The sequence below is a fragment of the Doryrhamphus excisus genome, chromosome 13 (assembly GCF_030265055.1).
Source record: "Doryrhamphus excisus isolate RoL2022-K1 chromosome 13, RoL_Dexc_1.0, whole genome shotgun sequence".
Classification (NCBI taxonomy): Eukaryota; Metazoa; Chordata; class Actinopteri; order Syngnathiformes; family Syngnathidae; genus Doryrhamphus; species Doryrhamphus excisus.
The window spans coordinates 16,494,246-16,518,801 of NC_080478.1; the positions used below are offsets into that span (position 1 = coordinate 16,494,246).

General features: G+C 42.5%; 4 protein-coding genes across 10 annotated transcripts in view; 2 read left to right on the forward strand and 2 right to left on the reverse strand.

Annotated features, from left to right (window-relative positions):
- eml5 (EMAP like 5) overlaps positions 1-15,281 on the forward strand; it is a 45,384-nt gene extending 30,103 nt beyond the window's left edge. For 2 of the 6 annotated variants that reach the window (XM_058090512.1, XM_058090513.1), the window contains exons 18-45: positions 1,003-1,103; positions 1,190-1,383; positions 1,522-1,633; positions 1,767-1,894; positions 2,323-2,464; positions 2,572-2,724; positions 3,239-3,370; positions 3,446-3,534; positions 4,839-5,015; positions 5,078-5,279; positions 5,357-5,483; positions 5,672-5,686; positions 6,944-6,952; positions 7,228-7,306; positions 7,602-7,731; positions 7,812-7,910; positions 7,998-8,018; positions 9,485-9,658; positions 9,744-9,952; positions 10,774-10,931; positions 11,006-11,120; positions 11,205-11,393; positions 12,365-12,537; positions 12,746-12,908; positions 12,998-13,101; positions 13,177-13,330; positions 13,972-14,072; positions 14,158-15,281. In XM_058090512.1, the coding sequence (XP_057946495.1) occupies positions 1,003-1,103; positions 1,190-1,383; positions 1,522-1,633; positions 1,767-1,894; positions 2,323-2,464; positions 2,572-2,724; positions 3,239-3,370; positions 3,446-3,534; positions 4,839-5,015; positions 5,078-5,279; positions 5,357-5,483; positions 5,672-5,686; positions 6,944-6,952; positions 7,228-7,306; positions 7,602-7,731; positions 7,812-7,910; positions 7,998-8,018; positions 9,485-9,658; positions 9,744-9,952; positions 10,774-10,931; positions 11,006-11,120; positions 11,205-11,393; positions 12,365-12,537; positions 12,746-12,908; positions 12,998-13,101; positions 13,177-13,330; positions 13,972-14,072; positions 14,158-14,194 (3,487 nt within the window). In that variant the 3' untranslated portion in view covers positions 14,195-15,281. Of the gene's footprint in view, positions 1-1,002; positions 1,104-1,189; positions 1,384-1,521; positions 1,634-1,766; positions 1,895-2,322; positions 2,465-2,571; positions 2,725-3,238; positions 3,371-3,445; positions 3,535-4,838; positions 5,016-5,077; positions 5,280-5,356; positions 5,484-5,671; positions 5,687-6,943; positions 6,953-7,227; positions 7,307-7,601; positions 7,732-7,811; positions 7,911-7,997; positions 8,019-9,484; positions 9,659-9,743; positions 9,953-10,773; positions 10,932-11,005; positions 11,121-11,204; positions 11,394-12,364; positions 12,538-12,745; positions 12,909-12,997; positions 13,102-13,176; positions 13,331-13,971; positions 14,073-14,157 lie in introns of those variants that run through there. The other 4 variants (XM_058090515.1, XM_058090516.1, XM_058090514.1 and 1 more) reach the window with 3 other exon arrangements.
- Positions 15,282-15,407: 126 nt separating this feature from the next.
- isca2 (iron-sulfur cluster assembly 2) lies at positions 15,408-17,015 on the reverse strand. The gene is made up of 4 exons (XM_058089994.1): positions 16,899-17,015; positions 16,500-16,677; positions 15,900-16,015; positions 15,408-15,819 (listed from the first exon to the last, which is right to left on the reverse strand). The coding sequence occupies exons 1-4, from the start codon at positions 16,937-16,939 to the stop codon at positions 15,645-15,647; spliced, it is 510 nt and encodes a 169-aa protein (XP_057945977.1). The 5' UTR covers positions 16,940-17,015; the 3' UTR covers positions 15,408-15,644.
- On the forward strand, positions 16,551-18,965 carry LOC131139989 (NPC intracellular cholesterol transporter 2-like). Of its 2 annotated transcripts, none has more exons than XM_058089996.1 (5): positions 16,551-16,693; positions 17,613-17,716; positions 17,810-17,917; positions 17,994-18,166; positions 18,456-18,965. In XM_058089996.1, exons 2-5 carry the CDS (start codon positions 17,635-17,637, stop codon positions 18,540-18,542), a joined length of 450 nt encoding a protein of 149 aa, XP_057945979.1. In that variant the 5' UTR covers positions 16,551-16,693; positions 17,613-17,634; the 3' UTR covers positions 18,543-18,965. The 2 variants fall into 2 exon arrangements, with proteins under 2 accessions (XP_057945979.1, XP_057945978.1); XM_058089995.1 differs by lacking the exon at positions 16,551-16,693 and adding an exon at positions 17,258-17,405 and having other exon boundaries at positions 18,456-18,964.
- Positions 18,966-18,997: 32 nt separating this feature from the next.
- Positions 18,998-24,492, reverse strand: gskip (gsk3b interacting protein). The gene is made up of 3 exons (XM_058089997.1): positions 24,233-24,492; positions 19,900-20,144; positions 18,998-19,817 (listed from the first exon to the last, which is right to left on the reverse strand). The coding sequence occupies exons 2-3, from the start codon at positions 20,140-20,142 to the stop codon at positions 19,659-19,661; spliced, it is 402 nt and encodes a 133-aa protein (XP_057945980.1). The 5' UTR covers positions 20,143-20,144; positions 24,233-24,492; the 3' UTR covers positions 18,998-19,658.
- Positions 24,493-24,556: the final 64 nt, after the last annotated feature.

Consider the following 24,556-nt stretch of genomic DNA (forward strand, 5'->3'; position numbering starts at 1 on the left):
CCTTTTAGATTAAGAGGCTGCTCCATTGCGACACTTAAGCCTTCCAAAGGTTTGAATAGTTAGAGCAGGAGTGTGCCCCAAGGCTCCGACTGTATCCATAATGAATGAGAATTACTTTCAGTGCTCGTCTGCTTGAGAGAATGATACTGTCACATTTTATTTTGACAAGGAGACGATGTGCCACAAAAGTATATCATAACAAATGGCCGACAAAAATCAGCCTGTAATGAAAAGCCAAATTTTAAGTGGTAATATGAAATATTTACGATTGTCTTAGCTCCTATTAGCGCCTTAATACAATACTGTACAATTACATAAAAATGTGCTACCTCTACATATTTGCATTTATTAGCGGTCTTGCTCAAATAGTTATTTTCAAGATTTGGTATGTAGATTTGTCACGACTGAAATACGAATTAATTTGAAATATCAATTTAGCATTTTGCCCTGTGATTGGCTGGCAACCAGTCCAGGGTGTACCCCGCCTCTCGCCCGAAGACAGCTGGGATAGGCTCCAGCACCCCCGCGACCCTCGTGAGGAAAAGCGGTAGAAAATGAATGAATGAATGAATTTAGCATTTTTGCATGATCCTAAAATGGATAAAATGACAAACGCAAAAAGAATTGTGTGTAATTAATTTTTTTTCTATTATGAAATTTATTTTTTTTCTATTATGAAATTTATTTTTTTTCTATTATGAAAAGACACTTTTTCTGTTGTAACGACTGAAGCAAGTGAAGTGTACACGGTCTGATGCTGTTTTTACTTTCTCTTGCGCACACATCTCTCCTCAGAACAGCACTTCCACACTACCGTGAGGTGCATTCATAAATACTCTAAACTGAACAACAAACACTAGTGCGTAACAGCTACCTAGGTTCATTCAAAATGTATATTATATAAATGTATATTTAAAGAAAGAAGACCTTTTGTATAATGTAATAGGATTTGAAGCAGATGCAGTTGGTTTCATCAATAATAAATATTGTTGTGTTTTTCAGTGGAAGCAAAGACAAGGTGTTTGTGGTGAAAATAAATCCTTACCTGCCTGACAAGCTCATCACTGCCGGTGTGAAGCATATGAAGTTTTGGCATAAAGCTGGTACGACACGCTTGACAAGCAGGCACACTAACAAGCTGAAATCCGGCTCGGCTGTGAGGTATCTTACATTGCATCCACTTTGGCAGGTGGTGGACTAATTGGACGCAAGGGGAACATGGGGAAGACGGAGACTATGATGTGTGCTGTCTACGGTTGGTCGGAGGAGATGGTGTTCTCGGGAACGTGTACCGGTGATATTTGCATCTGGAGAGACATGTTCCTGATGAAGACTGTCAAAGCCCATGACGGTCCGGTTTTTAGTATGCATGCGCTTGAAAAGGTAATGGAAGATCTTTGGAACACAAATATAAAAGATGTGATATCATAATGCACGTTATTGTATCTTACCAAATGAATTGTATGTCTTCCGGTGACATGTTCATTCAGCTTTAAATAGGACGTTATGCTGTCACTGCAGGGATTTGTGACCGGAGGGAAGGATGGTATAGTCGCGCTCTGGGATGACACATTTGAAAGATGCCTCAAGACCTATGCCATCAAGAGGGCAGTCCTAGCTCCGGGCTCTAAGGGTAATGTAGTCATCTAGCGGCGGATATATTATGCATTTATCACTGAGCCCGTTCAATAGCTCTCGCTGAAAGACAAACCTCATCCATCCTGGTTGAAGCAGAAATAACCTCTTTTATTTTCTCAACTCTGCAGGCTTGCTTTTGGAGGACAACCCATCCATACGTGCCATATCTCTTGGCCATGGTCATATTTTAGTAGGAACCAAGAATGGAGAGATCCTGGAGGTGGACAAGAGTGGCCCTATTACGCTGCTTGTCCAGGTACAATTAATTGTTAATTAGTGTGTTCACTGCTAAGTGATAACTTATGGATTTCTCAGTCTTTGAGCAAACACATGCAAATCTATAACCCACTGTTTTACACTGATATAAGACAAGGAAATGCCCGTAAAAACAATAAATTGTTGTTCCTGGAGGCACAGTTGTTGGTTTAGCTAAGCGAAGCTCCTAGCAAGGCTCCCTTGTCTTTAAACTGTCAGTGGTATTGATGGTCTTTTTTCAGTGTTTACCATTACTACTATATTTTCACAGATGGGCCAATCGAGTTGCTAAGCATTTGTTGCACAGGAAGTAGATCATTCTGAAAAAATGTATACATAGAGAACCCCTTCTGGTGTTCATTATTGAACTTCACACCGGACTACACTGTCCATCTAAAAATACTAAATGTGCTATGGATGGTGATGCAGGGTCACATGGAAGGCGAAGTCTGGGGCCTGGCCACCCATCCCCATCTCCCTCTTTGTGCCACCGTCAGTGATGACAGAACCCTGCGCATATGGGACCTGTCCCCCAGCCACTGCATGCTGGCTGTGCGCAAGCTCAGGAAAGGTGGGTCTCTACCAGAAGACTGTACTGTACAGTATTTCATTTCTGCATTTGACCTCACCGCGGGTGCATCGGTCCCAGGTCATTAGGAAGCAACTTGTCATCCACAGGTGGCCGCTGCTGCTGCTTCTCCCCTGATGGCAAAGCCTTGGCAGTCGGTCTGAACGACGGCAGCTTTCTCATCGTCAACGCAGACACCCTGGAGGACCTGGTGTCCTTCCACCACCGCAAGGACATCATCACAGACATCAAATTTTCTCCAGGTTTGTAGTTCTTTGCCTACATTGTCATATAATTAGGGTTGTGACATCTCGAGACACCCCAAGTTTTAACCAATTTAACCCGTAAAATTAAAATCTCACAGGAACAGGTCATCCAGAACAGACTATGGCATCACTACTGTGAATTATATTACACATAACATGGACGTGACGGTGAAGCAGGATTAGAACCGTTTTATGCACACTGGAAACCTTGCAATCCAACCTACCTCGGTGTTCCCAGCATCACTCATCCTCGGACAGTGTTTTTTTTCATCGCCGTTAAACAGCTACAACAGTTTTAATGTCCAAACAGAAGCTTTAGTAACTACATTTAATCAAACTTTCTTAAGATTTGTCATATGTAAACATAATCTCTGCATATATGACTTCTATCCAAACGTGTGAAAATCTTCACTTTTTCCTGGTTATGGCAGTCATGTTGATTTCCGTAGGACTGAAAAGTCGAGAGAGGAGTTGCGAAACCATTAAGTGACGCCATCTTGTCCCTACTCAGGTTCCGGCAAGTACCTCGCAGTGGCATCAGGTGATACTTTTGTGGATATTTACAACGTAATGAGCAGCAAACGCGTCGGCGTGTGCAAAGGATGCCTCAACTCCATCACCCATTTGGATTGGGACAGGAGAGGTAGACCCTTCATAGTTAGTATTTTTCAATTAATCATAAATAACCAAATAACCCCATGGGCTCTGTCATTCACAGGAAAACTAGTCCAAGTCAATACCAGTGCCAAAGAGCAGTTTTTCTTCGAGGCTCCTCGTGGGAAGAGGCAGACCATCCCTGCTACAGAGGTAAGCAGGATTAAGAGAAATGTATATAGGGGGTGTGTTCAAATCAAAGAACACGGAAGGTTGTCCTCTTTTGGTGATTTTATTTAGGTTATTATGTGGTACTGATGAGACATACAAAGACAAATACACAATAAATGATAAGTAACGTAATGTAACTCATATTACACAAGTATAATGATGAGCTAAATGCACGCTACACACAGAAATTCAACAAAGAAACCAAGCAAACATGACACTCACGAGAATAACCGTTAGTCATAGTTAGCTTAAATACTGATATTAGCACCGATGAAAAGGGAGCCTAAACTACTCCACAGCTCCCACAATATGCCAAAAAAACTCACCTTTATGCATTCACGCACAGCATCAACCTGGTAATATGATGTATGAGGCGCAATAAGGCTCAGAGATCTATATATTGTTCAACCGAAAAAACGTCCCCGCACTGTGGTGCGTTTACTGACCGCTGAACACCGTAGGACAAACGACACTCTAAGCCGAACATACAATGAAATGTAAATTATGGGCTTTCTAACACTCACAATGTTTATGAAATTAATATCAATGCGTTTTCTGTATACTAAGTAACAGAATGTAATCTTGAATACTGCCTGAGAACTAACACTGCACTCTAACCTGAACATACAATGCAATGTAAATTATGGGCTTTTCTAACAAGAAAGTTGAGTAGCAGTTTCTGACTGTAGAACATTTGTGAGCCAAAAGTGGTAATAATGATTTTGCTTTCTGGGTTGAGAACATTTGTATTTTTTCCAAATATTGTCAGAAAATGATCTAAAACACTTCATTTGTATTTACTTGTTTTGGGCAGTAAAATTGGGCTGCACGGCGGTCGAGTGCTTAGCGCGCAGACCTCACAGTGCATGCGTGGGTTTTCTCTCCGGGGACTCCGGTTTCCTCCCACATTCCAAAAACATGCTAGGTTAATTAGCGACTCTGAATTGTCCATAGGTATTAATTTGAGTGTGAATGGTTGTTTGTCTATATGTGCCCTGTGATTGGCTGGTCAGCTGCGATAGGCTCCAGCACCCCCTGCGACCCTCGTGAGGAAAAAGCAGTAGAAAATGAATGAATGAATGTATGAATGTGAGTGTGAATGGTTGTTTGACTTCCAATAGTATTGCAGACCTGCCAGCATGTACTGTATGTGCTCAGCATCCAATTTGACCCCGCCTCTCGCCTGAAGGGATAGGCTGGGATAGGCTCCAGCACCCAAATGAATGAATGAATGTCTTGCTTTATAAAGTGCGACATAAAGTCGTCCACTAATATGCTTGGGTTAGGTGGAGAAGATCGACTGGAGTACGTGGACGTGCGTCCTCGGGACGTCGGTTGAGGGCGTCTGGCCTGTGATCAGTGAGGTCACAGAGGTGACCTCTGCTTGCCTTAGTAATGACAAGAAAGTGCTTGCTGCTGGAGACGATTTAGGATACATCAAGCTCTTCAGATATCCAGTCAAGGTAGGACACCATGCTCAAGATGAGACTTTCAGTAGTTTAATTCTGTTATTCTTCACTCCTAGGGGAAGTTTGCAAAGTTCAAACGCTACGTGGCGCACAGTACTCATGTTACCAATGTGCGGTGGACCCACGAAGACAGCCTCTTAGTGACGGCTGGCGGCAGAGACACATGCCTCATGATCTGGGCTCATGAGCCCGAGACCCATCGGGAACTCAGACAGTGTGACAGCGAGGAATCAGACATTGAGAGCGAGGATGATGGAGGTGTGAGAGCGGGATCTCGGAGCAACTGAATGTCCAAAATGTACCTGCTGTTCTAACCGTGTTGTTTTCGTCATCAGGTTATGACAGCGATGTGACAAAGGAGAATGAGATCAACTACACCATCAAAGCCTTATCCACCAACATGCGCCCCATGACTGGTGTTAAACCTCACCTTCAGCTGAAAGAGCCTTCTGTGGACGAGAGGTATTCCTCCTTAAAGCTCTTGAAAACGTGAAAAATAGGACTTCTAGACCTCTTTAATCGACATCTTTTCTATTTTCATCTATAATTCCTGCCTTTTTAAAATAACTTGCACCTTTTCTGCTCTTCTTCTTTCCTGTCATGGCTGCATTCTCTCATTGTCCTGCTTGATTCTTTTATTCCGTATGAAGACAGGGTGTCGTCAGGTAAGATGTTTCATGTTTGTGGCTTTGCAATCCCAGTATTGGTTACACAGGAATATACAAGTCCAATGTTGTGGTGTTTACACATTCATTTTTGCCTTTCTATGTGTATGGAAAATATGATACATGTGCCCATATATTGTATTGTTATGTATTAAGGTTAATGTTTAGACTTCCAAAAGAAATATGCTGAATACTACGACTACAAATACTGCATATTTTTCTTGTATTCATCCAGCCATACCTAGTATTAAGTGAATAATTTACATTGTCAGTTAAGGGGCGGCACGGCGTTCTAGTGGTTAGCGTGCAAACCTCACAGCTAGGTGACCAGGGTTCAATTCCACCTTTGGCCATCTCTGTGTGGAGTTTGCATGTTCTCCCCGTGCATGTCCATTTTTTGGTACCTATTTTCATATGATTTGGCGCCACAATTCATAGTCGAATCAGACTCCTCCAAATAGACGAGTGGACTATTCTAAGACGGTAATATACTGTATTTTCCGGACTATATGTCGCACTTTTTTTAATAGGTTGGCTGTTCCTGCGACTTATACTCCAGAGCGACTTATAAATGAAAAAACTGTTTATCTTACATAAACACTGGACACCTTTTCTGTTCATGTTTATTTTTTGTGTAGCTGAATAACCATTGAGGCTGCACGGCGGTCGAGTGGTTAGCGCACAGACCTCACAGCTAGGAAACCAGGGTTCAATTCCACCCTCGGCCATCTCTGTGTGGAGTTTGCATGTTCTCCCCGTGCATGCGTGGGTTTTCTCCGGGTACTCCGGTTTCCTCCCACATTCCAAAAACATGCTAGGTTAATTGGCGACTCCAAATTGTCCATAGGTATGAATGGGAGTGTGAATGGTTGTTTGTCTATATGTGGCGACCAATCCAGGGTGTACCCAGCCTCTCGCCCCAATACAGCTGGGATAGGCTCCAGCACCTCATGAGGAAAAAGCGGTAGAAAATTAATTAAGCTGTAGAAATAACAGAAATGTATCGAAGTGGTGTTGTTATTTCAGCTGAGTGTATAGACGATGGAGACAGAAGAGCAGCCTCCACAAGGCAGCAGATGTCCTTGAAATGGACTTGGGTTGTCATGGCGACAGCATGGTGCTGACTTCTCTATTTTATGTCCTCAGCGGCTGAGGTGTTGTGTTGAAGTGCATTTCCAAGTGAGCACCGATGAACACTGTAAGAAAGCTTTTAAGTAATTCTTGTTTTGTTTTTTTTTTGCTATTGCTGCCATGCAGAGGGTCAAGGTAAGCTCTTTATTATTATTTTATGTATTCATGATCCAGCTACTGGATCTATATGGAGATATAGTCAGTAATACTTTAATGCTATGATTACTTTTGCTTTTTGTTTATATTTACTAATTACAGTACTATGTTGAGTGTCAAATAGGTGCTACTAGTTGCATACTTTTCCGGAAAGTCTTCATTCTTCCTTTCACATTAATTTAAATCACTAATATAAGTAAAATAGACACTTATAAGTGCATCAGCGCCTTCATCAGCAGCCGGTCTGTTCCCAGGCCTCCTGTCAGCAGAGCCCTACCACAGCCTGAGAAGCTGCAGACCAACAATGTGGGGAAAAAGAAGAGACCCATAGATGTAAGTATAACCTTATTATTGTCAAAATAAACAATAAACAGACCGTTCCATATTTGATACAGGTACATGTCATTAAATCTGAATATCTTTCTAATTTATTATGATGCACCTGTATTGTACTGTAAAAAAAAAAAAGAACATCTAATCTGCTTTCATGTGAAGATTTATGCGCTGTTCAGACAACCTCTCTGGCGATGCTCTAATTGAATGAGAGCTAGTGCTGGACGTCTTTGTTGTCATGACAACGACCTTTCTGACTTTCTGACAGCCTCCTTTGACTCTCTCTCTCTAACAGGACCTGGTGTTGGAGCTGGTTTTCGGTTACCGTGGCAATGACTGCCGCAATAACGTGCACTACCTGAACGAGGGGGCCGACATCATCTACCACACAGCCTCGGTTGGCATCGTGCTCAACTTGACCACATGTAGGTTTCCACGTACGGCACAGCGGTGTTTTTAAAAAGACACCGGTTGACGATTGTGGCCTGTCTGCGTTTTCCTGCAGCTTGCCAAAGTTTCTACGTTGAACACAGCGATGACATTCTGTGCCTGACAATCAACCAACATCCCAAATTCCCCAACGTGGTGGCAACTGGCCAAGTAGGTATGTTTGGGAGACGTTGACCTCTCTCGTCTGCATCTGCATGCAGTACACAAGATCTGAATATTTTTTTCCATCCTTTTTTTTTAGGTGACACTGGTGACATGTCAGGTAAGAAAGTGTTTAAAAGAAGGAAACCCACATGAAGGGTTCTCATACATTATCACATACTACAGTATTAATTGTCCCTGTACCCTAGAAACCGCCCATGAATGATACGGGAAAAGGCCAAAATGATACTGTGTCAAAACCCCGGGGCAGTGATACTGATAAAATATAGAGTTTAACCATGTCCAGTATCAGCCCCCGTAGCTGTCCACTCAGAGCGCGCTGCTCTGGTATCGTGCCCGTGAAACAACCAATCAGAGAACAGCGCACGAGTGCTTAGTGCCTAGTGCTTCTCCAGTCACCAAAAAACCCAAACTTGATTAATGGAACTTTAACTTTAATCAGACATTGATAAGATAAGACTGTTGATAAAATAATATTGTTGAAATATTTTTGCAATTATTGTGTTTACACTGTTTAGATATAATACATGTAATAAACTGAACATTTTCTGGAAACAAAATGGTCTTTAGTACGTGATCAGACAAACCATGTGATAATTATAGGTTATCACATGGTTTGTCTGGTATCAGGCCCAGTATCATGCCCCCGCGTGCTAGTATCAGCCCTGATATACTCATACTGGCACGCGGGGGCATGATACTGGGCTGATTTTATCAGTATGAGCCCGAGACCGAAGGTCGAGGCCTGATATCAGACAAACCATGTGATAATTATAGGTTATCACATGGTTTGTCTGATATCAGGGCTGATACTAGCACGTGGGGGCATGATACTGGGCCTGATACCAGACAAACCATGTGATAACCAATAATTATCACATGGTTTGTCTGATATCAGGCCTCGACCTTCGGTCTCGGGCTCATACTGACACTTGGGGGCATGATACTGGGCCTGATACCAGACAAACCATGTGATGATCTTATTATCACATACTATTTAATCATGAGCTTATTATCACGTACTATTTAATCAAAAGACCATTTTGTTTCCAGAAAATGTTCAGTTTATTACAAGTATTATATCTAAACAGTGTAAACACAACAATTGCAAAAATATTTCAACAATAATATTTTATCAACAGTCTTATCTTATCAATGTCTGACAATTAAAGTTCCATTAATCAAGTTTGGGTTTTTTGGTGACTGGAGAAGCACTAAGCACTCCTGTGCTGTTCTCTGATTGGTTGTTTCACGGGCACGATACCAGAGCAGTGCGCTCTGAGTGGACAGTTACGGGGGCTGATACTGGATATGGTTAAACTCTATATTTTATCAGTATCACTGCCCTGGGCTTTGACACAGTATCATTTCGGCCTTTTCCAGTATCATTCATGGGCGGTTTCTAGGGTACAGGGACAATTAATACTGTAGTATGTGATAATAAGATCATCACATGGTTTGTCTGGTATCAGGCCCAGTATCAGGCTGATACTGACACTTGGGGGCATGATACCTGGCCTGATATCAGACAAACCATGTGATAACCCTTCATTCTGTCTCCCTCAGCCACATCTCCATCTATTCACGTGTGGGATGCCATGACCAAGCAAACGCTATCAGTGCTGCGCTGTTTCCACTCGGGTGGGGTCTGCTCTGTCAGCTTCAGCGCCACGGGGAAGCTCCTTCTGTCCGTGGGCCTGGACTCGGAGCACACCGTCACCATCTGGAAGTGGCAGGAAGGTACAATCTGATACCACATTGGCGGTCTCTCTTATTCAGAAAAAGACCTCAGTTCACCTTTATGTCCCCGGGCTTTGACTCTCAGGTGCCAAAGTAGCCAGCCGGATCGGTCACACTCAGAGGATTTTTGTGGCTGAATTCCGTCCCGACTCGGACACTCACTTTGTCTCAGTGGGGATCAAGCATGTCCGCTTCTGGACGTTGGCGGGCCGAGCGGTGCTCAGTAAAAAAGGAGTGCTGAGCTCCATAGAGGACGCCCGTATGCAGACCATGCTATCTGTGGCATTTGGGGCGGTAAGTAAGCTTCAGATCATCATATCATATTCATATTCATATTCAGCATGAAGACAGTTTGCTGTTTCTCCGAAGACTGTTGTATTATTTATCCAAAATTATTGAAATTATTTGTGCAATTTACTGTTTACGCTGTACATTGTTGTTCATATTTGATGTCATCTATTTATTCTTCACATTATTATTATTATTGATATTATACGGGAGCCAGGCAACGACATTTTGTTGGCATTTTTTGTGCATATTGTGCATATATTATTATATATGTGCATATATATTACATATATATATATATATTATATTGCTATTATATACATATATTGTTATTGTGCAGTGGCAATAAAGGAAGTCTACCTATCTATCTATCTATCTATCTATCTATCTATCTATCTAGTATCTATCTATCTAGTATCTATCTATCTAGTATCTATCTATCTATCTAGTATCTATCTATCTATCTAGTATCTATCTATCTAGTATCTATCTAGTATCTATCTATCTAGTATCTATCTAGTATCTATCTAGTATCTATCTATCTATCTATCTAGTATCTATCTAGTATCTATCTATCTATCTAGTATCTCTCTCTCTCTATCTCTCTCTATCTCTCTATCTCTCTCTATATCTCTCTATCGCTCTCTATCTCTCTCTCTCTCTATCTCTATCTCTCTCTCTCTCTATCTATCTATCTAAATGCTAAAAATGCTGCTATATATATATATATTGCTATATTTTTACTGAATGTAATGAATTGTTGCTGAAATGTTGCTTGCTCTGCCTCGTTAGACCACTAGATTAGTGCAGATTTGTTTTCTTTTCAGAATAACTTGACATTTACAGGTACCATAAGTGGAGATGTATGTGTGTGGAAAGATCACATTCTAGTCAGGATAGTGGCCAAAGCCCACACGGGCCCCGTGTTCACCATGTACACCACACTGAGAGATGGCCTCATTGTCACTGGAGGCAAGGAGAGACCGTAAGTTCATGGATTCATCAAGTGAGGATGATGATGCAGAAGGAGGAATTTGCACTTCCTGTTTGTCTGTGCAGATCAAAGGAAGGCGGAGCTCTCAAGCTCTGGGATCAGGAGTTAAAACGCTGCAGAGCCTTTCGGTTAGAAACCGGACAGGTCATAGACTGCGTGCGTTCCGTATGCAGAGGAAAGGTAGCCATGAAAATATGACTCTTCACTTAAAACATAAAGCACAATTCTATTCATTTCATCTGATTTTATGCTTTGCTGCATCAGGGTAAAATCCTCGTGGGAACCAGGAATGCAGAAATTATTGAAGTAGGGGAGAAGAATGCAGCATGCAACATCTTAGTCAATGGACACATGGACGGGCCCATTTGGGGTTTGGGTACACATCCAACCAGAGATGTGTTTCTGTCTGCTGCAGAGGACGGGACAGTTCGACTTTGGGACATTCCGGAGAAGGTTAGTCCTGTCACTCTGACCTCTTGACATCATTACCGCCATCAAAGAAGTTCATTGTTTTGGTATGTGGTTGTCTATTCTCTATACCAGGGGTCTCAAACTCAATTTACCTGGGGGCCACTGGAGCTAGGGTCTGGGCAAGGCTGGGCCGCATCAGGTTTTCAAAAAAAAACAAAAACGCATTTATTAAAAACAGAAAAAAAATCAGTGCTTTGGTTCCGATTTTCTACAATAAAAGCTCTGATAAAACATTCCACTGTTCTCAAATATCTTAATTTTTATTTTTCTGCACAAAATAAGATGAAAAATAAATAAACAAATCAAGAATAAAGAAAATCAATCAATCAGTAATAAATACATATAATAATAATAATAAAACGGCAAATAATCAAAACTTAAGAAACCACATACAGTTAGTGGGTAGACAAATTATTTTTTACAAAGCATTATTAGAGCCCTGTAGACATGACAAAACACGACTATAGTCACATTTATACTCTTTTTATTTACAACATATTGCGCAACTGCAGGGTCTTGAGACACATGCTAACTCGCAAACTAGAGAGCTAGCGACCTAAACGGTAGCCTACAAGTTATTTCCTTTCAACTTAAATAGCCAAAAACTTACCACTTCCACACGGATAGGGAGGATAACTATTAACAGTTATTTAACCTTTAACATGAACATTAATCAAACGTAATAATTTTTTCTGGGTACATGATACCATACAGCATCCATATCAAACTTGCGCGGGCCGCACTAACATTAAACTTGCATATCAAGGCCGCGTGTTTGAGACCCCTGCTCTATACAGTCATACCGTGTGTCATTTTCATCTGAATTTTTACCAAGTAAATAAACAAAATTTGGAGCTAAAGAGGAGCCTTTTCGGATCGGCCATTCAGCCTTCGTCACAGATGATGATGATGATGATGTAATACAACTATGCATGGGCTTTGTGGGTCAACAGAAGATGCTGAATAAGGTGAACTTGGGTCACCCGGCACGCACCATAAACTACAGTCCTGAAGGAGACATGGTGGCCATTGGCATGAAGAATGGAGAGTTCATCATCCTGCTGGTTGCTTCTCTCAAAATCTGGGGCAAGAAAAGAGACCGGCGCTCGTCTATCCAGGATATTAGGTGAGGGTGGTATTAAAAAAAATGTTTTCTTAAACTGGTTCAAAGGGATATATGGGACAAGTGCTTTGTCTTCTATGAAATATTTGACATAAATGGGCTCCTATGTGAGTTTATTTCATCAGCAAGTACTACTAGCCTATACGATATTAGCTTATAATGCTATTTGGCACAATGACAGGCTGACAGATCCGCCATATTTGTGTACCAGGTTCAGCCCAAATTCCCGCTTCTTGGCAGTCGGCTCCACCGAGAGCGCTGTCGACTTCTACGACCTTACACTCGGTCCGCAGCTGAACCGCATCAACTCCTGTCGGGACATCCCCAGCTTTGTCATGCAGATGGACTTCTCTGCAGACAGCATGTACATTCAGGTACAGCGGGACACCACAGCGCTACATTAAGGCCTCACCCCTCACACACACACACACACATGTCAATTCTCCTTTTGGCTTTGAATCAGGTATCCACCGGTGCTTACAAGCGTCTGGTGTACGAGGTGCCATCAGGGAAGCAGGTCACAGAGCAGTCCCACATTGACAGGATCACCTGGGCCACCTGGACCAGGTCAGATGAGAAGCACTTTCATTGTGTTTTTTATTCATGCCTGCGTTTGACTGATCCCCTGTTTACGATGTGCAGCGTCCTTGGGGATGAGGTGGTTGGCATCTGGTCCCGTAACACCGACAAAGCAGATGTCACCTGTGCCTGCGTGTCTCACTCGGGCCTGAATGTGGTCACAGGTGATGACTTTGGAATGGTAAAGCTGTTTGACTTCCCGTGTCCGGACAAGTTTGTAAGTATGATTGGACCACCTCTTATTTTATATATTGGTTGTCACAGTAGCTATAGAGTTTACTTTTACAGCAACTCTTTGATTATTGCACCCCCTAGCGGTTAAGTGAGGTAATGGAAACAAAGCGGAGCTGACATGTAGCCCTTTGTTTTTATGCGATTTAACTGTTTTGCATAAAGTCTGAAGTAAGCAATTTCATTGGCTCATTTTGAGTGACGTCACCACATTTGCTGTCAGTTTACCGTATTAACTGAAGTAATTACACCCGCAATCTGCAGCTTTCGTTGGTCGTGGGTTGCAAGTATTTGTCGTAGCTATTGTATATGTTTTATAAGGGTTTTGGTTTTGGATCACATACTGAATTATGACAAGTATATCGCAAAAAGCTTGAAAACTGCAACTGTGATTTTTTTGTCTTTTTTTTTAGGTATATGTTTTATAATGTTTTTGGTTTTGGATCACATACTGAATTATGACAACTATATCGCAAAAACCTTGAAAACTGCAACTGTGATTTTTTTTCATTTTTTTAGGCATATGTTTTATAATGTTTTTGGTTTTGGATCACATACTGAATTATGACAACTAAATCGCAAAAACCTTGAAAACTGCAACTGTGATTTTTTTTTCATTTTTTTTAGGCAAAACATAAACGCTTTTTGGGTCATTCAGCTCACTTGACAAACATCCGCATCACAAACGGAGACCGCTTTGTGGTGAGCGCTGGTGGAGATGACAGAAGGTATGAGTTTGAATCACATCACAGTTCTTTTATGACTTTCCATTCAAAATGTCCCTTCTCCTCCTCTTCCTGTCTACTTTTGTAGCCTTTTTGTGTGGAGGTGTGTCCACGCCCCCCACTGAGGACCACATCTGGGCCACACTGCCTGTCACCTCTCAGCATGACTCTCCAGTGGGGCATAAAGGATGCATTTAAAGGAAGAGCTAGGCTGTACGTGATCAAAATTACTGCCTCAAAACTAAATGCGTGCACATAGCCTGAAATGTTAACAAAGATGGCGTGCTTTCAGTCCAATTCTCACATTAATATAACACCGACATTGGATAAAAACATTGTGTATGTGTGTTATTTAAGGGATGCATTCTTTTGTTCTGGCAGTTCTGCCAGTTGAAGGCCTATTGTGTTACTAACAATGCCATTTAAAAAAAATATATATATATATATACATGTAGCAAATTCAATTAGCCTTAATGTGAGTGTTATGAGGAGGTTTTTGGTGGTCATTTGTACGTTCTATTTTTTTACTTACAAATTCTGTGGCCTTCATCCTGAATGTAACATCCACGGTTATGTTCTGGATGTCAGCATGCCAAAGCAGACTATGCACTGTACACACCCGACCCAGTCACTGTGTCACCCTGATGGTTTATTTACGTGCTCGTGATGTGGTGCTGCTAGTTTTAGTGGGTGTTGTTGACTGGTTAATCCCATTCATGATTGTGTTAGTGCTTGTTATAATGGGTGTGCATGGAAGAAAAGCTGTCTCCCTCAGAAGAGAAAATTAACCGTAACTTGATGTTCCGATGCACTCTGAAGTATTTCAGTCACTTTATATATAGAGTGCACTGCTATCATGTGTAACAAAAATGTCACACTTTCATCAATATGAAGGGTGTAAATTAATTGTTTTGTGTTAACTGGACATATTAATGGAATGTTTTATCTGAAAGGAAAAAAAAAGTGCAAAGTATTTTGCTCCTTTTACGACAATATAAAAAATATACTACATATTTTGATTTACACCAGTGTAAATATCATTTGTAGATATTTTTTTTGTATATTTTTGTGACCTGTTTCTTAAAGTCCACTTTAATAATAAAAAAATATATATAAAAGGAAACCATGAACAGGTGGTTTCACTTGTGACTGTATGTTATGATGTGTGCAAATACAAAACTTTATTTAACCAATGTCAAACTATTGGTGCTCAATTATTAATTAAAAGAAATCCTAACTACTTTTGTCTCTTTATTTCAGTTTCGGATTATTATTTCCTTCCTTATGGGGGAAAATGATCAATAATGCTGTACTTGAAATGATGAAATACATTGAAAATAATTTAAAAACACTTTTATTGAACTTAATTATTTTCAGCCACATAAATACGATTATTTGAGCTATTTACATACTTGACATGCATGAAGCAAAAACTCCACAATATAGCTATTAATGAAATCAGTTAAATAAAAAAATAAAACCTGATGTTTGATTAATATAAACATACTTTGCGTGTATGAAGCCAATATCTCTGTAGTGCAAGTGGCATTGTTAAGGTGCTGCAGAACACAAATGTTAAATTTTGACAGAGAAAGAGCTGCCGCAGGAGCAGCCGTGATCAGCTTGAGGATTTCTGAGTACTTGGAAGGTGGAGCGAATCAATTCTTGGCTGAAGTCCACTGTGGCTCCTTTCACAAACTCCAAACTATCCTGGTCCACAATGATGCCCACGCCGCCTTCCTCAAACACTCTGAATGCAAAAGAGATACAGACAGTTGACATTTAGAAAGCATCTCAAATATTCCAATGTGAAACAAAAAAATACCATACCTGTCATCCTCATTCTTGTTACCATCAACTGAGAACTTATACTGGAAACCGGAACAACCTCCTCCTTCCACGTGAATTCTTAAGTACTCACCCTTCACCATGATCTCACCGAGTCTCTGAAAATGGAAAACATTAAAATACAATCAACATCCAGGGACAAATCAAAAACATGGCCGTACATTTTGGGGTTAGTATGAGTTATTATTATCAACATGTCAGCTATTTATTGTTACATTACGTCTTATTGTTCTATTTTTTTCCCACTGTTTTGGTTTATTTTATTCCTACAATGTGCCGCAGGCCTGATATAACCCGAGGGTGCACCCTTGACACCCCTAATATAGGCGGTGACTGGTTTTCCCTTTTCAAAATAGGTCATTCCAAATACAAATGATCCAAATACAAGTGAATTGAGGACTATATTGCTAGTTATAACATTACAGCATATTATAGCAATCCTGGGAATCATAAACCATCCCCCTGACTGCTAATAATGAAACAAATATCATTAAAACGCACAAAGACTTGGTATATTTACAATGTATGTTTACAATGTTTATGTTTATGTTTAAATGTATGTTTACAATCATCACTGCTCACCTTGACACATGACTCAGTAAGGTGGACTTTGTCTTCAGAGGGACCTGATGCTTCTGGCGTGTGCTGGGTTGAGGCGCTGCTAAAAGGCAGCACTACAGCTTTGGAAAAGTGCCGAGGGCTGCGGAGGGGCCGATTAAAGTGTTGTATACCGGTGATGTTATTCAGGAGAGCAGAAGCCCTGCAAAACACCACTGGTAGGTTCAATGGGATGGAAGACATTTAAATGGTGTAACATACGGTACAATAGTTAGTTCTGGCAAAGGCGAGTACGCTAACGTCACGCTTGGACGCTCACTGACGTTTAAAATCAAACTCCAAATTCGGCATCTTATTATGTGACTATATGGTGTTAAAATGTATATAATGATGTCATCTACATAGAAAAAATAATATATTTACCTCGCAAGGCTTATCACTTTTGACTTTGAAGCAGATATCATTGCTCGTCCCACTAGTGAAATCTTCCATAACAAACAACAAGGAAGTCCCACCTCAAAACAGGCAGAAATGTGCTATTGGCTAATGCAGTTGTCACTCAAAAATAGTACACTCGAATGAGCACGGTTCTTTTAAATGATTTGTTAAGATATCTGCCAATCACCCTAGTATGCACGACCTAGTATTTAAGACCGATTTATGTCTGTCAGGTTTAATTGTGCACAGTCTTATATCGTTTTTCCAAATACAAACAATTGTTAAATATTTATTTTCAGTTAAATGCGTATCAGAATGCATTCGTATATGTTGTTTTCTGACGATTGATTCTACCAGAGATTTGTCCTGTAAGGCTAAATGTCGGGCTTAAATTACACACATGGGCGTTCTTTTAGTCTCGTGATATGAGGAAATAAAAAGTGCTAGGCTGTTAGTCACGGGTAATCTCTACGGAGCACGGTGTTACAGAAGGTATGTAACTCGTAATTCATCATTTTTCTTTAGCTAATTTCTTAATATTAAATCAAGGAAAGAGTGTAATTTGAGTGAAGATGATGTGGTACTGTTGACGTGTGGAAAACAAAGTAATCAGTGTGGTCACACGACTGAACAACATGTACAAACTTGATTTAAACGCGCCCTCTCTGATTAAAAACAACAATATTCTTTCTGTAAAAGGTCTTTTAAAGGGAAAATAAACATGGGCTTTGGAGTTGGCTCCGTTATTTTGCTCTGCTTAATGGGACTCACCTGTGCGGATCCAGTCAAGTATGTCGACTGTGGTAAGTTTGCTGTTTGAATCAATTTATTTGAGGATTCAGTAAGGAAACATTTGACTGGTTAAAAATTCATCCTTATCTCTTGATTGTCTTCAGGCTCATCTTCAGGTAAAGTGACTATTGTGGACATTAACCCCTGCACCACTCAGCCTTGCCAGCTGCATAAAGGACAGTCATACAGTGTCAATGTGACATTCAACAGTGGTGAGTAATTCTTAGTCGTTCATGTTTTCTAGAAAGTCTTCGTTTAATCTCACTGACTCGTTATGATTGGCTGTAGCTGTGGCGAGCAAGACGAGCAAAGCCGTGGTCCATGGTGTCATCGCCGGAGTTCCTGTCCCTTTCCCGATCCCGATTGAGGACGGCTGTGAGTCTGGAATCCAGTGTCCGATCCAGAAGCAGCAGAGCTATCACTATGTGAACGCTCTTCCAGTCAAATCTGAGTATCCCGCGGTAAGAATGCATTTACAGACTGCTGTGTCTGTCACAGCTTCATTTGACTAAATATTCAGGTTTTTTTTTAATGATTTAGATGGTGTTATTGCTGTTACACATGCTGATGAATATTGTGTCGTTTGTGGTTATAAAAGTTTAGTCCACTTTTAGTACCACTTTTGTCTTGACCCGCGAGACCGCCGAAACTAGGCAGTACCTCTTCTACTTCACTTTTTATGTCTTACTCGTGTTTCAATACAAAGTGCACCAGTTTCACTTGGGTATTTTTTTTCCTATCAACTTCTAGATAAAGCTGGTAGTGGAGTGGGAGCTGAGAGACGACAATGAGAAAGATTTATTCTGCATCAAGTTCCCTGTTGAGATTGTCAACTAAGTGATCTGCACAGCTTCTGTTTTTTTTTTTAAAGGGAATATGACTAGTAAAATAACTGTAAATGGTTCTACATATAAGTCCTCGTTTTATTCACTTGATCAAATTGATTTCATGATTCATATCTTTGCCATGTTTGACTGCACTGCACCTAGTCTGCTTCGAGTTGTGGCCATGAACAAAAGCGCAGTAAACCATTACATTATAACAACTCTTAATTCAGGAGCTCCATTCCACTACGGTGCAAATGTCTTAGTGGCTGCTATGTAGTCTGAATTTACACAGCTAACATTTTTGATAATATAAACACTTTTGTAATTTCTTACTAACGTTTTCTTTCAGACGTGAACTTATGTAAATGAAATATGAAAATAAAGAATTATCCTCTTGTGAATGACTAAAATGCCCAAAAATATGCAGTTCAGTTATTTTGTTATCACTCCTATCACACACAAACATCATTCTGAAACTTTATTGGTCTGCAGAAAGGCCAGCAGCAAAGAATGACAGGAAAAAATGCAACATCCTGACTCCGCACAAGAAAGTTTGGCTTGAACTTAAAACCAAAAAAAAATCCACTGTGGTTAAATTTTACCATAAAAAGCCAAATTGTGGTCATTCAATGCATTGTGCTATGCAGATCAACTTCAGACTAGCTTCATTATAAGTTGAAATGTATTTTCTATCTTTTTCAATCAAGTAGATAAAGAGGTATGTTGTACTTATCTAACCAAACAGTCATTAAGGCAGAATATTTGTATGGAGAACAAGCTTTGGCCCTTAAACTATTTTGGGAAGTTGAACAGATGTCAGTCACCACGTCACAGCTTCAGCGCAGTTAAATGAAAGCAGTCATATAAAAGATGCAGAAATCTTGCACACGGTTAGAAATACGCAGCATGAGCTGAGCTGGAATATTTTTCCGCAGCAAGGTCAACAGCAGAATGTTGCAATCAAGGCCAAGCAACCAGTCAGGAATGAACTACCTTGGAGTCATTGGATGATATGGAACAAAGCAGAGGTGATGGAGATAACACCCCGTATTATAGCAAAATGGTGGGTGGACATTCCATTGTATAATGGATGTGACCAAACATGGTGGCAGCTTTGTTGGCACAATCACTGTCCGTTTTGCTTGAGGCTTTCTAGCCGCTGAAGCAAAGCATTCCCGAAGGCTTCCCTGTATCCTGGACTCAGCGTGTCCAGTAGTGAGTAAACTGTCTCGTGATACTGAGTGTTCAGGTCCTCGTCCACTTGGTTAAAAGCATAGCCCACCACCTATTTGCATGGACAAAACACATTATTAGGACAAACTTGAAAAGTTGCTTCGACTGTTTGGTTTCTTTTTGCTTGATCTTACCCTCAGTCCTGCTTCCGTGAGCTCCAGACAATAGCGGTTCCCCTCTCTAGTTTCCACATTTATATAGGCCACTTCTGATGTACTGCTGAGGTTTTTAGACACCTGCATTTGGGTCACAGCGAAAAGGACATCGTTGACCACTGCCTCCGCCTCCAGTCTCATGTCCTTGACGTCGCAGAGCACCACGCAGTCGTCTTCGAATGCAGACACCATAGAGTCCTCGGGCTGGTAGTCCACTTCCATTCCTTGTATTAAAAAAAAAAAAAAAAAGCAATGACTCACTGCAGTTCACACTTTACTGTGTCATCAAAACAAGAACTCTAACCTCTTATCAAACAACTGGTGTCTCATTAAAAGCATACACTCAGTGTGTACAGTAGATTTAGTCATAAATGTTCATTTTTTATCTGCATCATGTATCACTTCTCAACGAGCAGTCGGTGCTGCTGCGCTACCCACTCATCTAAAAAACAGGGGTGGCTCGGTCTTGCTTGTGACATGAACAAAACAAAAAGAGGCAACAGAAGAAACTTTATTTGTATTTACAAATGTATTTATTATGCTTTCATAGTTTTTTGCTCACTTTTTGTTTCACCCTTTAAGTGTCCATCAAAAAATGACACACATATTATAGCAACTTCATACCAAAGAGTCGCTGAGAGTCTGAAGCCGGGCCTTTACTTTGTCTGACATGACGCACATAAAAAAATCTCAGATACAAAAAATAAGTTTAACCTTTTATTAAAGAAAAATAATAATCAACTTATGATACCCTGCACAAACGCATAATCAAAGTAATCACAGAGATTAAAGGAATTAGCGGTCAACAAAAAATACGGCAACCCTGCTCACCCTCTCTCTTTGTCTCTCTGGCCACACAGGTGAACAGGTGCCTATATTAACGAAACGTCACCGCCCATAACCATTTGACCTACTTCCCTTATCCACGTGATCACAACAAATCTAAATATCATAAACAATAACAAACACCACTATTCAAATTTAAACTATCATGCACCTACAAAAATCAATCCAAATTCATTCATGGCTCCTACACATATGCATCACAGAGGACGTCAACGTAACGCCCACCCCTGCAACCCACCGCCACAAATAGATTACAGTCCTGTGGGAAACATTGTCAACACTTTTCAAACTTGATTTGTCTTTCCTCATTTGCATCAAGGTCTGTTTCCTGCATAACAGCTATAAGTCCACCCACAATTCATTTTCCAGGCTGTGTCCATCACATTTTCTACCTTAGCAATTATGTAACACACCAACGCAAAACACTGACTAAGCTGACTGTGATGCTGGTTTGCAAATGTCTTTGATACAAGTTTACTTCTTTTTATTTTAGTTAATATTTCAAAAGTTTATGTCACGGTCCGGCTTGTGAGTTGTAAAGTTCGACCCCAGGATGCAGAGATTAGGACCCAAATGCAGGTAAATGTATATTTATTTATGCTATGCAGCGGTGTGGCGGAGTAGCCAGGAAAACTCAAACACAAGACAATGAACCGACAACGAAGGGAGCGTGCACCTGAACTAAATAGCAATCACCGATTGGAAACAGGTGCAGGAGAAAACGGAAAGCAGGACAGAGCAACAGAGGAAGTGAATACAAAATAAGGGCACGAACGAGGAACAGAGAGGAAAGAGAAAAACTAAGGAAGCTGTCATGAGGGGGTGAAGCCCGATCATGACAGTAGCCCCCCCTCAAGGACGGATTCCAGACGTCCAAAAGTCCAAAGACAAAGAGGGACGGGAGGCAGGGGGACCGGAGGTGGGTTGCTGGCCAGACCTCTCCGGAGGTCGGCCGGGGTGGCAGGGCCACGCAGGAGGACGGCCTGAAGGGTGAGCGGCCCGAAGGGCACTGGGCTCCTCTGGAGGGCGCCCAGGACAGCAGGCCCCATGAGAGCCCTGGATGGACCCCTCTGGGGGGCGGCCAGGGCGGTGGGCCTGGCCGGGGAGGCCGGCCCAACATGGACGAGGTGACGCTGGAGGAGGCGCGGCATCCCGCCGCTGGAGAGGGGGCGCGGCATCCCGCCGCTGGAGAGGGGGCGCGGCATCCCGCCGCTGGAGAGGGGGCGCGGCATCCCGCCGCTGGAGAGGGGGCGCGGCATCCCGCCGCTGGAGAGGGGGAGCGGCATCCCGCCGCTGGAGAGGGGGAGCGGCATCCCGCCGCTGGAGAGGAGGAGCGGCATCCCGCCGCTGGAGAGGAGGAGCGGCATTCCGAGGAGTGGACGCCGGAGGAGGAGGAACGAGTCCTGGATCTTGGCTGGACGGTTGTGCTGGAGGTCCGGCAGGCTGTTCCTCTTCGGGCGACCAGGAGAGGGCACCACACTGGACGGACGGGGTGTTATGTGCGTCCTCCGACGCACAGCTGGTCGTAGTAGCCCCCCCTTCCAAAGGCGGATTCCAGACGCCGTATGCCGCTGGATGTAGAACCAGGGACGGGAGGAGGGGGACCTGGAGGAGGGTCTTTAGTTCCGCCAGCTCAGCTGCCTGGACCAGGTCTACAAGGGACCTCAGGCGGGGTTTGGGTTCTGGAGGGGTCTGGAGTATCAAGCCGCTGGGTTTGAGCGCCAGGGGTTGCTGGGGCTTGAAGCTGCGTGGCTTGGGCACGGGAGGAATCCGGGGAGTCACGCAGCTTGGCACGGGAGCTGGGGTTTGTGAAACCTTGAAGCCGCGTGACTTGGGGACTGGAGGAATCTGGGGAGTCACGCAGCTGGGCACGGGAGCCGGGGTTTGGGAACCCTTGAAGCTGCGTGGCTTTGGGACAGGAGGGATCTGGGCCGTCATGCAGCTTGGCACGGGAGCCGGGGTTTGGGAACCCTTGAAGCTGCGTGGCTTTGGGACAGGAGGGATCTGGGCCATCACGCAGCTTGGCACGGGAGCCGGGGTTTGGGAACCCTTGAGGCTGCGCGGCTTCGGCACAGGAGGGGAACATGTGCCGCGCTCCTCTTCGTGTTGCACGGGCGGCAACGGGAATCCGGAAGAGGGCGGCGTGAAATTGGCGTGCTTACACGGAGTGGGAGCCTTCTTGTGCTTGAGCGTAGGCCGGCACTGTGAAGCAGCGTGAGCGGGGGGGTGCACCCCGGCTTGGCGCGGAGGTGAGGGAGGAGACGGCTCCGTCCGCTGAAGCCTTGCTGGAGCTGGCCGAGACGTGCGTCGGCGTCGTCGTCGGCGGGCTGGTGTGTCAATGCCGTGTCCGGGGTACACCCACGCCATGGGGATAAGCGTGCCGTCCGGCCCCCACACCATGTCTTCCAGCTCCTCCGGAGTGAACCTTGCGCACTCCTCCTCCATCGCCTTAAAAATCTGCAGTGTCCAGAAATCCATCTCTGCGAGGTCGTCGTCTGGTCGGTTCATTCTGTCACGGTCCGGCTTGTGAGTTGTAAAGTTCGACCCCAGGATGCAGAGATTAGGACCCAAATGCAGGTAAATGTATATTTATTTATGCTATGCAGCGGTGTGGCGGAGTAGCCAGGAAAACTCAAACACAAGACAATGAACCGACAACGAAGGGAGCGTGCACCTGAACTAAATAGCAATCACCGATTGGAAACAGGTGCAGGAGAAAACGGAAAGCAGGACAGAGCAACAGAGGAAGTGAATACAAAATAAGGGCACGAACGAGGAACAGAGAGGAAAGAGAAAAACTAAGGAAGCTGTCATGAGGGGGTGAAGCCCGATCATGACAGTTTATTCTTTTAAAATATTTGGTGCGGAGCATTTCGCACAGAACCACAAATGTTAATGCAATCTTAGCAAACAACAGTGAGGGCAATTTTAAGGTAATAGTGCTACAGTAATATTAGTAGTGGTAATGCTGGTCTATGATTAAGAACGTTTAATTAAGGAAATAGTGTTAAAAATTATACTGAAAACATGATTCACTTTGTCTGAACACTACTTTCCAAACACAGGTCTTGGAAGAAAAAAAACAAAGGATAGTCTTCGGGTCAATACGGTATTTCGATACTCCTATGTGACGTCATTACATCAAAGCGCTATCATTTACGAGGTAACTGGAACGCACCAGATGACCGAAATAACAGTTTGCTTCAAGCTAACTTTAAAGCAATTACAAACGTTTGGATAACACAGTTCAACATTAATACACATTTTGTTCATGTAATTGTCTACTTTTTGCCTCGGGTTCTCTCGTCTCTATCTGCTAGCAAACAAACCCACGCTGTGTAGGCCACCGGTGTATAATGTGTTTTCATCACAAATGTAAAATACGAATAGGTTCATATTAACGTTTCATTTCACTGCATTTAAATGGAAATTAATATAGTATTTGTAACGCATTCGTTTTCCTCACCTCCTCGCTGGTCGTGTTCCTGCGTGGAAGATTCCAGCCCACTGAGCGAGATCTCCGTGGGGGCGGTTGAGCTGCCTCCTGATGGGAGACCCTTCGAAGCTTTTTACTTTTTGCAACAGCAAAAAAACTCCAAAATGTTATTCGTGTATGTGAGTTGTTGGGTGTTGTGTTTAAATAACTGCGTTTCAAAACGGAGAAAGTAAGTATACCGGATACTACGTGACTTCACCATGTAATGACGCAGCTGATTTGTCCCGCCCCGAATGTGTAAATTTGATTTCAACCATTTGGTTTCACGTCTCCTGTATGTGCTCAAAACCGCGA

What these genes read in the sequence shown, in the direction of transcription:
- isca2 (XM_058089994.1), bottom strand. Translation starts at nt 16,939, where the DNA reads ATGATATCTGCTTCAAAGTCAAAAGTGATAAGCCTTGCGAG. An exon ending in AAAGTGATAAGCCTTGCGAG is followed by an intron (nt 16,678 to 16,898) that starts GTAAATATATTA and finishes GGTGTTTTGCAG; the next exon opens with GGCTTCTGCTCTCCTGAATA. An exon ending in AACAAGAATGAGGATGACAG is followed by an intron (nt 15,820 to 15,899) that starts GTATGGTATTTT and finishes TTTTGCATTCAG; the next exon opens with AGTGTTTGAGGAAGGCGGCG.
- LOC131139989 (XM_058089996.1), top strand. Translation starts at nt 17,635, where the DNA reads ATGGGCTTTGGAGTTGGCTCCGTTATTTTGCTCTGCTTAATGGGACTC. An exon ending in CAATGTGACATTCAACAGTG is followed by an intron (nt 17,918 to 17,993) that starts GTGAGTAATTCT and finishes GATTGGCTGTAG; the next exon opens with CTGTGGCGAGCAAGACGAGC. An exon ending in TCAAATCTGAGTATCCCGCG is followed by an intron (nt 18,167 to 18,455) that starts GTAAGAATGCAT and finishes ATCAACTTCTAG; the next exon opens with ATAAAGCTGGTAGTGGAGTG.
- gskip (XM_058089997.1), bottom strand. Translation starts at nt 20,142, where the DNA reads ATGGAAGTGGACTACCAGCCCGAGGACTCTATGGTGTCTGCATTCGAA. An exon ending in TCACGGAAGCAGGACTGAGG is followed by an intron (nt 19,818 to 19,899) that starts GTAAGATCAAGC and finishes CCATGCAAATAG; the next exon opens with GTGGTGGGCTATGCTTTTAA.